Source organism: Mizuhopecten yessoensis, unplaced genomic scaffold (genome assembly GCF_002113885.1).
Source record: "Mizuhopecten yessoensis strain PY_sf001 unplaced genomic scaffold, ASM211388v2 scaffold2213, whole genome shotgun sequence".
Lineage (NCBI taxonomy): Eukaryota > Metazoa > Mollusca > Bivalvia > Pectinida > Pectinidae > Mizuhopecten > Mizuhopecten yessoensis.
The window spans coordinates 939,865-956,070 of NW_018404434.1; the positions used below are offsets into that span (position 1 = coordinate 939,865).

The window sequence follows — 16,206 nt, forward strand, 5'->3', positions numbered from 1 at the left end:
TATAAATTACTGACATCACCTACAATAATTATTACATTATTAAGGATTAGGACATCCTCGATACTCCAGAGCGAATGTGAGCGTAAAACCTGGGTATCGAGGATGGAATTAGTATTACCATTCAGCTTATGTTAATGAATAATACATAATGTTTTGTTTCTTTTATGCTTGTACATGAATTTTAAAAGTTTGTCCATACTGACTTTTATCTCCATGTTATCATAGATATTGCAACTTTTTAATTAAATATTTTATATTAATGATATACTAAAACTCTAAGATAGCAAATAAAGAGATCAGCAGTATTTAAATGTTGTTTGCATGGCTTTGTAATTTGCCTTAACTATAGACTTCAGTATTTGAGATTTTATTATCGTCAGTGACATTTAATTAATAAACAGTACATGTCCCTTGCTCTTGAGTTGGTTTTTTTATGGTTTAACTTTATTCAAAGTACAAACATGACGACAGGGTCATATATTTTACAAGCATTCAAAATTATAAAATAAATAAATTAATAATGATAATCTCAATAAAAAATATTATATTAAATAACGTGTATACTTTCACTCTATGAATATTAATATATTATTAGTATGTTAATAACTATCATGTTTGGGAGGAAACTTGGTAAATTGTCTTTACAGTTGATTTTATCCAAAAATTTAGATGGTAGAAAACGCTTTCAGACCGTACATGACGTCATAAAATCTGACATCAACAAATACATAATATGATCCTGCATAACCTTTTTTAAATGTTATTAAATGTTTTATCAAAAGCATCGTCTTAATTGCATAAGGATGGAAAAGTATTCTGAAAATAATTGTAAAGTAATTAATATTTATCTAGTATTACGTTGATTGCTTGCACCTTCAAAATAAAGAGCTGAAAAACAGCTTTCGTGTTTTTTATATCGTTTTTCATTCATGGGAAGACATGACCTGAATCCCCTTATTTTCATTTAATCTTTGTCTTGTTCAGTATAGCCGTTGATATGAAAGATGAGGCTCAAAGCAATAACAGAATCACTGTTATTATCGTGAAGATATAATCGTTTATTCAATAATACGATACTTAATATAGAAAACACAGGTAAATATACAGACATGCACTACGCTATACACATGGTATTGAGCCGAATTCAATAAAATGTTTCTAATTTTGTGAATCGTCATATTTAAAGTTCGTCGCTAGTAAACACACAGTAGATAATTAATAATGTGTGTATGCATAATAGTCTATTCGGTATTGTAACATGCTACTGCATGGGTTTTGGAGAGAAAATGTTGACGTATATCTACACATTGTGATCATGAGAGTGTCAATGTGTGTGCAGGAAAACCAGCCAGGACGAGGACATCAGTTGTAAATAGACTGACCCCCGGTCAGCCTTCCGCCGGCGGGCCAATAAGAAACATGGTGAAATCGAGAAAAAATATATTTAAAAAAGAAACCAAAAAATGGTAAAAAATAAAACTCGAGACAAGTAGAAACACCGCAACCCAGAAATCTGAAATAAAAGGAAAAGTCGACTTATCAAACAACGTTTGGTATTCAATACAAACATTTAATAGCGTTATATATCACCGCTGGTAAATAACATTTGTTCTCGCATGAATGTTGCAAGGTTATTGACGCGATATACAATTTTCCCTTTTCTGTGCTCAAAATTGATCTGTAAAGGTATTTATATATCTGATTAATTTTCAAAATACACACATATAATAAGTCATATATCGCGAGTCCATGTTTTTGCATTGATTTGGGTAAATTCACGATAGGATTTGATGGCAACAATTACTGGTACATATAACACATACCTGTTCAGTGAAACGCGAATTAAAGATCTTGTAAAGAGTTCAAAAAGTCTGTGTGCGCGAAATTAAGTGAGGGCCAATAATATACATTCTGCAGTATGTAGTGACCCCTTTTATAGTCTATTTAACTTTGGTCCGAGTTTAAAGTGACTTCATCAGCTGGTAAAGGAATAAAAATAACCGCGCTCATGTTGGCAGGGTACCAGTACTCGTAAAATATCGGTACTTGATTAATTGTACTATTCTTGTATTGTAAAGAAATGTGTATTCTGTAATTTATTTTCTATCTGAATCAGTCCATGAAGCCGAGTGACACACTCAGTATGATGAATAATTGACTTTGATCGATGACGTTTCTGATCAATATTAATTTGACACATCTCGTGTGAGGTGTTGACTCAAGGCTACACATGTACATTGGAAATGTCTGATGCAGCACATTAGGGATAATGGTATCATTGCTTTTGTTTTCTTTTGACTTTTGTTCTATAAATAACTTAGTTGCCATAGAATATATCATTTGGTCCCCTTTTGTACCAAAGTTTCGTGACGTTTCTCATTTCGTTCTGTTTGTTATGTCTTCTGTTCCTTATGTGGATGAGTCCGTTTGTGTGGTGTTTTGTCGAGTTGGGTTTGTTTGTGTTGCGCTAAAGTGTTTTTCAATTCATTTTTACAATGTAAGTGATGGCATGTATTTTGTATATAGCACATCTCAATATTGTATCAGCGTAGTGTTCCAATCATTTGTTCTTTTATATATTTCAAAACGTGTCCTTTTCAGTGCAAGTGGATGCTAATTGATAAGGTCAATTTCTCAACAACAACGAAAAAAAAACACCAAAAAAAACCCATCACAGACCTGGTATTTAATAAAAGATGGGGACGGGTCTTTCATGAATGCTGAAGCATCTTGTCATTTGCACGTAAATAATACATTTTGTGCAAAGAAGCATATTTTAATCAAGCAACCGACTTCAGTATTGTCTCCACATTTTTCACATCGGCTCAGGCCATTATTACGTCCCTTGAAGAAAGACAGCTGGACATGTGGAGTACATGGGGCAGTCGCTAGGAACCAACCGCAGGTCGGTGCTTTTTGTGCAGGTACTCCGTTCTTCCTGCACTACCAAAACCTGGCTCGTCCTTAAATGACCACAGCTGTTAATAGGACGTAAAGCACAAAAAAACCTGTTCAAGATTTGAACAATGAGTGTCAGAGAAGCAAACAGAGATGTTTTTTTCTTTTGCGTTTTTTTTTTTTTTTATTAATGTTCAAACGAATAGGAAATTATCCCAACAAGCTACCTATTACTTATAGCAAAAGAACAAGCTATGTATTCATCAATTTCTTTTGTTTGTAGGAGACATTCATTTTAAATTACACATTTTTAAACAACATTAAGATTCGCAAATTTCGCATTATATTTCGTTACATTATTGGACATTGTGTAAATAGCGACGTGGAATCTTGTCGCCAAATGTGTAATTGATATCAATATTTGGCTATTTGTTAAATGATATGATTTGTTTATCATTTATAACATTATTATGTAGATAGATCTTTGATTATTATTTTTACTTTTACTCTGGTTAGATCGGTATTATGTCAAGACTACGTCTTCAATTATATTTCGGTATTATTTATATATTGTAATTGAAATTTTATTTATACTTTCAGTGTAAACCACACTTTGATGCCTTCTTTCAACGGTATAGCTAAAACATCGGTTCACTTCTAAAGAAGTTGGTATCTTGCCTCAAGATGGCGGATACACTTCTAGGTCAAATCAGTTCGTGATGTAGAGAAATAACTATCATATGTAGGATTTAAATGTTTGGCCCTTGGGTACATAATTTGAGTTTAAAAACATCAACAAACCTCGGTTGTACCCCAAATTCTTTACCACCGGGTGAGACATTACCATTCTATTTATGTACTTATGTTTTGAGTAATACGTAATTGGTCAATATTTTATTTCTCTATTTAAGGGTTTATGTAACTGCTGTGTATTTAATGACGCATTAATTTTTGATGATTAGTATTCAGACAATACATAATGTATTAATTAATTGTGTCATTTCAAAGATGGTAAGAAGCGTTTCCCTAGAATTATGCCAGAAACAAAGGAAACTGTTATTAAGTTCGCATTTATGTGAAGCCCACTGGGATTTCTTATTTATTTACTTGCTCGTTTGTTTTCTAAACACTTCAATCTATCTAAACCGGACAAGTTCCCATTTTTTTTTTAAATTGGCCAAAATTGTTTTGTTCCTAACAATATGGTGTATACAAGTAGACTCTTTCCAATGTTGAAGTCGCTGTATACTGGACAGATAACGTGGTCCCAAATGAGTCCAATTAACAAAGAATACATTGTGTATTAATTGCATCCAAAATAACAAGCATTTACTCGATTTATCACCTTGAGATCGACTTTCGTGTCCAAAAGTGTTATACCTAAATACATGTCTTGTTGATGATATTATATCTACAATTTTTGATAATAAAACAACATTTTTTTCAAATAGTTTTTTTTTTAACCCATCATCACTGTACAAATCATTGTTATTAATACTGATGTCAGTTTCTCCCAGCTTCAGTATCCTTCTTCACGCTTCAGGTTTCCCGTTTGTCGTTGATCACACTGTGCACAGAGAGTATCATTGGTCAACGATGCGGTCAGTGTAAATTCTGCCTTGGTTTTTTAAATGTTAGTTATATCCTATGATTGGTCTGTTTTCGTACTTTTGCAATGTAAGTGTTTTATGTGGGTTTTTTTTATCTCTCTCTATAAAGTAACAGATTGCTCCCCGAAACTTTAACAACCTTATATTTTCTTGACTATTGGAATTACTTACTCGTCCCATAGATACAATTGTATACTCCTTAATTTGAGAAATGAAGATTTTTTTTTTAGTTTTTCATATTGCATAGCGACGTTCCATTGAACCCAATTAGTTAAGTGAATGCTTCAATAATATAATACGTATTCAAATATGGATGGACGTCCTAGTGATATATCAGACTTCAGACGTTATGGAGTCTATGTCTGTTTGCTGATATATACACACTCCCCAACGACTGATGGTTGGTTATCATGTTTATTTTTACTCGAGTAAGTGAATTTTCAAATTATATAAACAAACGAGATTTACTGGGTGTCTTTTTCGATTTGAAAATTAACGAACGAGAGTTAGATCAACATGATCACCAACTATCATTGTTGGGACCTTTTTCTCCCACAACGTTCATATATGTTTCTCTATCGAATACAGTATTCGTGTTTCCAATTAGAGAAACGATCGTAATAAACTATGGCGTCCCAATGGAAGATGACGGCGCAAAGAATTGCTACTTGACGTCAAAATTAGAAGATTGACTAATGAAATAATGTCCAGGGTGTATGGTAACCAAAATTGTTTACCAACTCCTATCAGGTTTATTTAAGGAGTAGTGGATAAGGAAACCTAAAATGGTTGTGGGAGAAAGTTATTTAACCACCAAAATACAAATAGATAACTAAAGTTTTGAACAAAAGAATTACGGCAAGATTTGTATACATCTGAGTGATTTCGTTTGGCAAAGTTTTCAATGACCCACCTAGTACATACTAGTAACGACGGTAGATCGGTCTCGCTTTGATTATTTGAAAAACAGGCTGATAATGTATTAAAATTTAAAGTCACGTGATCTCAAACACTTGTCAATTGTATAAATTCAATTGATTTTTTACATATGGTTTGGTGTTTTTTTGTGCATCCTATTTACAGGTATAGTCATTAAAGGACGTACCAGTGCAAGCCTTTTTAATTCTGCCAATCCAAGATGGCCGCCGGAGCCTATGATTGGTCCAAATTAAGATATTTTGCGATTTCGCACAAATATGGTTTATAAGTGTATCATGGCATTACAAACGGTACATTGACTTATGTTTGTATCGTTAACGACTGTGGGGTAGTTTGTTGTTGTTATTTTATTTATTTGTTTTTTGGGGGAGGGGGGAGGGGGAGGCTAGTTAAGGGGCTTATATAACGGCCACCGTTTTAATGATAATTTCTGAATAACCGGAATAACGGCTTTTGTCCAAATATTTGTTCTGATTTACCTTTAATTCTTATACATATTTTTTTTTTTTAATATTTTGTCAGTATTTTTATTATGTTAACGACTTTCTGATAATCTTTATTTGTTTTATTCCTGGACACAGACACAAACTGAGTGGCGGAAAAGCTATTATTTTATCAAGAACTGTCCTGAAATGAACACAATCTACAATGAAATCATCTTAAAACTCTGTTCAAAGGTGCGGTAAGTGTACAAGTTGCCTTGAAAGACGAGATTCGAACCCGCGCTCACCATCTCACCAGGGTAAAACACTGTCAAACACAATATTCCGTAGGCCAAGCCCGGGTTTGACTTATATACATTGCTATCTAAACAAAATATTTGAAAAAAAAAATTGAGGTACAGGTTTTCAATTTTTTATTTTAAATTAAAAGTTCTTATCTTGGACAGAATCTATCTGCTTTTTACGAATAATTGTAAAATTTAAGTGTATTGCCATTGATTTAAACATGTTATTCACACACAAAAATAGAAATTCTGTTTTGCATGAGATTGCTGGTGTGCTAACGTGGCAATTCATTAAACGTTAAACTATACAGCATATCGATAGAAAAGATCAGGACGTTGCTTTCGTTCTTTCCTTTACGTATGTGACAGAACTGACCAGTTTAAGAAAGGTGGTATGTCATGTTGTCGTACAACCCAGTTCACTTGCTTGACGTCACAAGGGGACAACAATGACGTGACGTCACCAAAATGAATTGGAACAAACCAATATCGTGATGCGGAAATTGCGTCGCGCTTTTTTGTTTCTGAGTTAATCTGGAATTTGGAATGAGAGAAAAAATTATCTTTCCGGAACAAGAGTGTAAGATAGTGAAATTTCACCCTCGAGATTTCAAAATTGGTGAAAAATTCCTGGCAGGCCCCGGGTTTCCTACGCCCCTGGGCATGAACGATTTTGACAACTTTATCACTTAAATGTGCAAAACTTTAAGCATGGTTTAATAGAATGCCACATTTCAAACGTGTGTCACCCATTGTATCTTACTCTTTTGTCATTCCAAATCAAAAACTTAAAATAAATTTAAAAAAAAGAAAAAAGAAAAAAATGTGTAATTAAATATTTAACAGATATTGAAATGTTCGTTTTTGGTCTAAGGGAAGTAATACAGAAAATAGTCATGCACGAGTTATCTCCCTTATAAGAAGAACAATTACTTCCTCCTTTAAATTGATCCTTTTCCTGTAGCTATTTTCCCTCTCAGTTGCACACTTTCTTGGAATCGTTGATATAGAAATAACATGTTTACACAGCATCATTTGATTGGGTGATATTGTCCTCTCTTCACCACGAAGAAAACGCCATCCTGCAGAAAATGCGAGAAAATACAATTTAATAATGACCATCTGAGAACAACGTGCTATACTCTCTTGTACAATAAGGATATTTTGATTTGTTAGCTAAGATAAATTCCAAAGCACCAATACAAAAGGGCAAATATCCTAACTCTAAGACAATTGGAAAACACAGAAGCAGAAACTGAGGCGACATCGAAATAAAAAAAAGACGTTGTGACCTCTCATAATCTCCCAGATGTGAAACCAGACGATTCAAATGTGTTACAATTTCATGCACTTAAGTTGCAGCATTAAACCATTTCTGGTCGAATATGGGGATTATTCATTTAATGCATCAGTACATTGTTTCAAGTAACTATGTTCTCATTTTTAAATTGATGATATATATTTATTTAAGTAAACATAAAATATAAGCAGATGCAGACTACAGTTACATATCAAAACAAAATGTATATTTTGAAAGCATTGCGACCAGGAGAAATGATAAAATTTAACTTTCAAACACCTGAGTATTCAGCTGTATAAAGTTACAAAACAATGAAAATAGGTTGTTATAGAATTAAACCAAGTAACGAATACGAGGTAAATACGTTGATTGAATACCGGGCTTCTTAAAACAAAAGTAAACACACAGAAAATTGTTCATATACTGTTTTATGCTTAATTATAGTTCAACGACGTTTTTCTAGTAGACAGTTCATGTAAAAAAAAATGATAAAATTAATAAAAAAATAAATAAAAAAAATATGTAAATAGAGTATTTATATATTTATATATCTATTAATGTGAAACAAAAAATAATCAATAAAATTCGATATAAGTATGCCGGGAATAACTGGCACGAATCGAACATTCTCGAAATCTCCTTCCATTTTGTTAATTAGTCTCGTGATATCTCTCTGTAGTAAAATGCTGATATATACTGGATGAACAATTTTCTTATAGGTGTTAAAGGTAAAAATCATTTCAACAACCGTACGAATACGTTTAAATGACTGACCTTGATCATACCCGGGAGGGAGACCCAGAGTTGACGCTGTGGTATTAGATCCTTACCACTATTTCCCCTTTTTAGTTTGTTAAATAATACCCCTCCTATCAGGTACACGGCAATTAAACATATAAATCTGAAATTTAAAAAGATAACAACAAATCAGTTTAAATAGTATTCAATCAATATTCAAACATGTTCATTGCATACATATAATTGAACAGGGATAGAAAAAAAAGCTAACTCGAGTTAGTTAATCTTCAATTTGTATACAGACACGAGATTTACCGATTATCTTTTACAATTAAAAAAACAACTAACGAGAGCTAGATAAACGTGATAACTTATCATCACGAGTTTGGGGACCTGTTTCTCACATAACGATCGTATTTTATCTAAAAAAACACATTTTCCGTTGTATAGTTTGGTGATCGAAGGAATAGAGTTCGAATCATGGTCTGACTCCGCTCTATTCTCATAGTCAAAACATCATTGTTTATCTTTTTATTCCTTCTTTATTGTTTTCATAAAATGTCTAAAGGTGGGTTTCCTTTTTAGAGATTATTTATCAAAACTTAATGCCGGAAAACCCCCTTCAAATGCATTGTTACATCAGTAGTACAAGGATCTTTAACGAGAAAATCCATAAAAATCACATATATACTGAATGAAAATAAGTAAAATCCACAGGTTACCATGCTAAATCATTATTTGAAAGAAGATGCATTGGAAATTCTCCCGTCAGTAGCATGTATATTATCATACAGGTGCACCTTAAAGTAATTTCTGTCAATTCTAAAACACAATGCTACATTACTTACATTATTAGTAAAACACTTCCTGCGCTTAATCCTGAAGGCTTGAAACAGGCATTAGGGGAGGAATATACAAAAACCTGAAAAAAATGTACAAGAGTACAATCTATTACCTTTTAACCAGTGAAACACGTGACTCTATAATAAAAGATAATGCTGATTTTTTTTTTAAATGTGCGCAATGAGATTTTATCCTATTTTCACACTTAATAGACAAACCAGTTAGCACGGTTCAGCGTGAACAATATACAATGGACATTGTCGATTGTTACATCACTAAATTTTCTTATTGTCACCCTGGTAAAATACTAGTCGCTTCATATCGACTCGGCTTGGGAGAATTTCTCTTTAGTTCATTCGGTAGAGCGTAAGACTAGAAAGCCAGAGGTCCCGGGTTCGACTCTTAGCGGAGGCATTGCAAAAATAATGACCTCTGTTTCATCATTAAGAGCTATGCTGTCTCTTGTTTCCTGTACAGTTATTAATGCTGGGTAACTGCATTTTCTTCTTACAGTATACTGCTATATTAGATATGAACTTTGGATGATGCAGTGGATAATGCCCTTGCCTTTCAACAAGACAACGTCCTGAAATTACCATAGCTTTTGATACACTGTAGGACGTTAAGGTGGCTCCACACATCGTCATCAGCGTCCATTTTCGTGACGTACTTCCGGAAAAAGTACAGCTCGGACTCAATTATCTTGATCGAAATGTGCATGTACACCGTGTCGTCATTTCCGTCTTGCGTATCGGGCATTCAATATCGTAGTGCAAATTATAGTAACACCTGGGCCGTTTGCGTTTAAACTGTCAAACTGTCAAACTGTTGTTCGTTTATTAAATAAGGTAGGACCTAGTTATCTGATGCTGCTTTCCGGCGAGCCTTGAGAAAGCCTTGCAAGTCTTGCATACACATTTGCAGGTCCGCCAGGATTTATACCCGAAATTGTTACATTTATTAACGGTCAAACCGGATGTTCCACATAAACGAACAGGCCCCTGGTAAACAATAGTACAAAATGGTAATTTGGTTCCATTAAAGAACAATAAATTGATAATTTTGATATCATATTTTTGATTTATTTCCATCATTTGTTATATGTAAACAGAGACAACTGTGATTGTGTAAATGTCATCCCTCTGCAAAAAGTTCCGGTTTTTTTCAAGGAAGATAACTCTCACCCGGATCAAAGTGATTGTAAAATGTAAAATAAATTAATTATAAAGCCATTGTGTATATTTTGTTCAATTTCCCACTCTATATGTATAGATCTTTGTGTCCTGTTTGCTTTTAGCTTGTAGATAATCACTTTTATCCGTTCAAATTCAAAAAAAAAAAAAACTTTGTGTAACATGTGTTACATATTTTGCGATAAATAATATTTGTAGGGTTAATTATAAATGTTTCTTTTCATTTTTTTATTGTTGTTATTGTTCCGAACAATGCCACACACAAAAAAAACGGAAAATATTTTTTTCCAAAAATAGTCCCCAAACCATCGGAATGTTTAGATTTTCATAAAATTAACTCTACATAGTTGCATAACCATTATATGAAAGTTTCAACGAATTTTGCTGGTTAGTTGCGAAAGTGTGGAGCCACCTTAAACAAAATAAAACCAGACATTTCACCAAGGAGGCCGGGGTTCGATTCCCCGATCGGACGTGAAAAAATACCTGGTCGACCACGTTGGTTTTCTCCTGGTACTCCGGTTTCCTCACACATTGGACCCCCTCGTGACCAACGAAAGCGATTAATATCATCTAAAATGCATTGTTTCATAATTGCTGTTTACTTGTTTTTCCGAAATGAACTTACGTATACTGGTGGGGTGGAACTCTGTATTTCGCCAACAGGAAGGAAGTCTTCTGTTGGGTCACATTGGAGAATAACAGTCGTCGACCTAAGTAAATATATCAAAGTATATTAATAACGCAGTACATTCTTGTTTAAACGATTTCCGGACCGCGTATTTTTTGTTGATTAGACACTCCCCGATACCAAATTCCATGTTTTCATATAGAAGTGCGCTCCGGCCCCACACCAGACGTTCTTAAATGTCAAATTTCTAAGTCTGGTGTTAGGGCCAGAGGAAACTCGGGCTACTCCTATGCTGATCTACCTACCTCGCGTTGTCCGCTGCCAGGTAGGTAACTGTGAGGACCTCTCCGAGTTTTGGCTGGTCTATGGACGCTCCATCCTTGTAGCTGAACGATGCGCTGGCCTGAGTGCCTATGTCGTACAGTTGAGGTGTACCTCCAACCCCAGCGGGAACAAGCTGACACGCCTGGATTAATAATCGAGATTTACAATCATTCAACCCCTCTTATCAGTATTATATGAGTCGAAATTCATTACATACTGGTATGTCTGAAATATTAGATTTATTTTGTTGTCGAAAGTTCTAATGTTTGTTTGAATGTAAGAAGAAACCAATTACAAAAATTAATTACATTCTCCGTACTGTTTGTACAGCGTTGTTAGTGTATTATATTGTTTGCAAATATTGTAAATATTTCATATTTGAAACCTATGGGTCGAAAGACTCAAGGTAATAGAGATTTTTTTCATTTTTTCATTTTTTATTTTTTTCATCATCGTTGATTCACATTTTACTGTGATTAATTATTTGATGATAAAGTCCTAATATAGTATGACCTATTCCTAATTGTAAAGTTATACCCAAAGGAGAATTGAATTGAAATTAAATTAAATCAACTATTTAGTGACACAGATTAGTCGATCAGTATGATCATGTAGTTGAAGGAAGCAGGAATGCACGTACCGCTACGGATTTACAGTTGTCAAACTGTGGCGGCAAACTTGGGTCTGTTTCGTCAAAGCTGTAACATGGATTATAGGAGTAGAGACTTCCGTCTGATGATGCAACGTCTTGGAATCTACAAAGATAATATAGAAAACTGATTAGATGGAAATGGCACAGCATATTTATGTTTCACGTCAAAAGTTCAACTTTTAATTAAATTACAAACGATAAGTAAACCAGTCGATGAGACATCTTTTTGATGAGTTTACTTCCTGTAAAAAAATATAAATAATGCGATGAGATCTAGAACATACCAACAGGTGCGTGTTCGACTTTCGGCGCTTGGAATAATTTGTGTCTGATCTCTTAAAAATGTCTTTCGTCTCAAGATTTTTGTTTTGTTTGTTTGTTTTTGCCTTGTCAGTTTTCTAAAATAGATCTCAAAGCTTCTTCATATTTCAGTTTGATCGTGGATAACAACTAGTTTGTAGAATTCTCTACTGTTTTTTGTTGACATGTTTTAGTTCACAATCTTACGATGCCGGATCTAAACAACGATTTTTTCTTTATATATTCAATAGCTACTGTTTTTCGCTGTGTTATAATTTTCTGATATGCAGTTAAAAGAAGAATTGTCCTAAATAAATTACATTGTCCAAACTGTCGCTATTACGTCTTTGCTGAAACATCTATACAGATCTATACTCATTCCACGAACTTTTGTTTCTTCAAATCGAACGCTTATATTGAACCATGATGTCGTTCTTCTTATTAGAACTGTAAGGTCCTAAATATTAAGGTTTGTAGAAAAAGAATATGTGACATTTAACAATAAATTACTGCCTAAAAGGGATTTTTTTACCACGAAGCTTCCATCTGTAGTGAAAAACTCTACACGGCCTCATCAGGACCTTACTGCAAACGAAAGGTTTCTATTGCCGGTCATGATTAAAACATATCAAAACTTTCCTTGATTTGCCAGAAAACCTCTTACATTCTCTTCGTTCCTGATAAGCATCAGTCACAAAGAGAAAACATATGTCAATAGATTAACTTCTTTATAATACAATCCCATTGAAGCTATCTAGCTGTATTCGACGAAATTAATTTGGAATAATGTTTCTGTTTGCTGTTTTTCTCTGGGACGATTTCTTGTGTATTTTTCGGGATAAAAACTTTTTAATATCATAAATGCAATTGTATCAGACTTGTGTGTGGAGATGTTAATCAGCTATATACATATTTCACATACACATGTGGATAAGATATAACGATAAATGTCGTACGATCTGATAATCAACAATAGGGTGACAGTATAGTCATAAGTCATACGAAATGTTATAGATGAAATCATCTTTGTATATCCTACGTTCATCCTCAAAAAGCACTGATATTTATATATACTGATCTAATTCCGGTTCACAGAGCACCTGATATCAAAGGTGTACCTTCATTTCTGAGGTTCTATAGTTATTTTGTTTTGATAAATAGTTTAAACCATGATACATATTATACAATTATTGGTACCATCCTTTCTGGTTATTAATACAATGCATACAAAGTCCAAGATAACTGTGAAAACAACTAATATAAATGTACAGCAAGCGTGGAGTGCTATCCTTCTGCGATACTCTGTATGATTGAGACTGTACTCTTTGTCCGTAGTAAGGGCCCAGTTTGCCCTTTTTAAGATAGGAAGAGTCTTCCCTGGTCGAACAATACTTCGACTACCTCTTAAAGTAAATTTGGTACATTTAAGTTAACGCGCATGTTTCTACTCTGAACGGTACTTCGCTACCTCTTAACTTTAATACGTTACATTTTAACGATAATTTTCTACCGCTACATAATTCGCTATGTCTTAATGTTCATGCGCTATCTCTTAACATAAACTGTCTACCTCTCAACCTCTCAGCGGCAATTTACAACTCTTAACCTTAATTCGCTACTTCTACTTCTTAACGTCATTTCACTTCCTCTTAACGTAAACTCATTCACCCCTGAAGTTCCATAATGAATTATTCAAACCTTTGAATTGGAAGAGTTCAAATATGTCGTCGGTGGTTAATGGGTTGATCCGCTACTATCCCTTAGCGCTAATGCGCCTCCTCTTAATGATACAACGAATGAAGGCGGGTAAAACAAACTGATCTGAAATACGAAACAATAACATGATATACTTATATCCTTACTTTGTTCCTTTTATTGCTCCTGGCTTGAGATCCAATACCCCATCACTAGACTTACACGAACAGGACGTCTTTTTGTCACATGACTTTGCCTGTAGTTCACATAAACTCAAAAGTAACACTGTAAACACAGGCAAATAGTTTGCCATCCTCGACGTTTGTTATTTACACACCCTCGACGGAGTATACATTAGTCACATGTATATCTACATTATGATCCCCATTCAATGACTGGCCAGGTTGTCATAAAGGTATGCATATATATACATGTCTATTATCACTGCGAGTTTACCTGGGTTCATGCATACCCTGAACACAATAGTGAATTATCTACTAGGAAGCGAATGTTGATGATGTCATCAGCTATGGTATCGTGTTTATATTGTCATTTTACCTAATCATCTGTATTATCAGGTTTTTGTAAATAACACATCACATTGTCGATAACGTATTAGTATTACATATCTCTGCTTTTCTAGCAAAGTCTGCTTTAAAAGCAAACATTTTCCGAATTTAAATGCACAGTTCGTAATCTGATATGAACAACTCTCATTTCGTAATCGTCGTGTATCTCCCGTTATCAGTAACCTACTTCCCTATCAGCACGCCGACATTGCCGTATTTAGTTCTCGTCACGAGTGTTGAGATCAGTTTATGATACTAACTCCCCGTTTATATTGCAGGTCCGTGAACGAGAAAAGATAACACCTGCTGTTACCCACTGCATGATCGTTAGAGGCGTCTAACGTGGGAGCATCATAATCGGGAATTTGTGTTTGTGCATTCTACTTGGGGACACAAAAGCGACAAAAGAAATCTGCTGCACTCATTGAAATATTTGAGATCTTTATATTTCTCCCTACTTCTTACTTTCTTTTATACAATAGGGGCCTTGTTTGGCAATACCTTAGCTTTGTTGTTTTTATTGTTAGTACAGGCGCGGAACGCAATTGGTTCTGTCCTCAAGTTCTTTATTACTTTAAGTCGGTTGACTTATCAGTCATAACATATATACAAAACAATACAGAGACAACATACAATATNCAGCATCATTAACATCTGACATTAACTACAACAACATGTAATCCGTAACGATACAAATGTCAATAATACATAAATAGACATTTATATAAATTATATTGATGTGCATGTTTACGTCACTCGTGCCTTATTTGCCTCAAAAATGTATCTAGCAAGTTTACGAATAACGCTGATATTATCAGCACTTAGTAACTGTACAAGTTTAAACATTGAAGGATTTCGCCAGTAATATGGTTTTATGTATTTTACTCTCAGAATATGAAAATTGTTACATATTAAAATAAAATGATATTCGTCTTCAATATCTGAAATGCAGCTCATACAGTGTCTTTGTTCTCTCGTTATGTTATTGTATCTACCAGTCTCAATAGCTAAATTATGTGCAGAAAGACGAAGTTTAGATAAACAGATCCGGTATTTCATTGGAATATACTTTGTCAAATAGTATTGAAGAGTATGGTGATTTGCTAAGTGCTTATATAAAATACATTTAGGTGAGGTTTCTAATAGCCCTCTCAGATATTGTTGACTTTGATCAAATATTCTTTGCTTTATCATGTACAAAATACTTTTATGGTTATATGAATAATAATTTGTCCATACATCTGCGAATCCGAGAGAAAAAAGACAATGTTTGACATACTTAACCCAGTTAAAGCAATTGCCTGTATTGCTACTACTTAAAAAGGAATACGCAGTTTGCAAAATACAATTTTTCGAATCCATTAGTTTTAACCAATATTTTATCATTCTGAATTTTCTTATATTTTCCAAAGGATGTCGACCTAATTCAAAATAAACCATTGCGTTGCAAGTCGACTTCTTAACTTTTAAAATCTTCTTACAAAAGTGTAGGTGTAACCTCTCAATATCCGTACCTTTTGTAGATCCCCATACTTCACATGCGTAATGCAATATACTACAAACATACGTATCAAATAAATGCAATAACGTTGTACAGTTTAGGCTCAAGTTAGAAGAGCTTGAAAAAAGAGCATACATGGCCTTTCTTCCTTGGTCAGATAACTGTTTCTGTATATGATTAAATTTATTATTGAATTTCAGTTTTACTCCTAGGTAGCTGAAAACATCTACAACTTCCACCTCCAAACCATTATACATCCATCTTTCTCTATCTCGTATACTACCAC

The 16,206-nt window shown here is 33.9% G+C and overlaps 1 protein-coding gene across 1 annotated transcript; it reads right to left on the reverse strand.

The window, feature by feature from the left end:
- Positions 1–6,032: 6,032 nt before the first annotated feature.
- Positions 6,033–14,325, reverse strand: LOC110445309. The gene is made up of 7 exons (XM_021489849.1): positions 14,018–14,325; positions 11,844–11,958; positions 11,185–11,345; positions 10,877–10,961; positions 9,061–9,134; positions 8,249–8,375; positions 6,033–7,256 (listed from the first exon to the last, which is right to left on the reverse strand). The coding sequence occupies exons 1-7, from the start codon at positions 14,161–14,163 to the stop codon at positions 7,206–7,208; spliced, it is 759 nt and encodes a 252-aa protein (XP_021345524.1). The 5' UTR covers positions 14,164–14,325; the 3' UTR covers positions 6,033–7,205.
- Between the last annotated feature and the right edge of the window lie 1,881 nt (positions 14,326–16,206).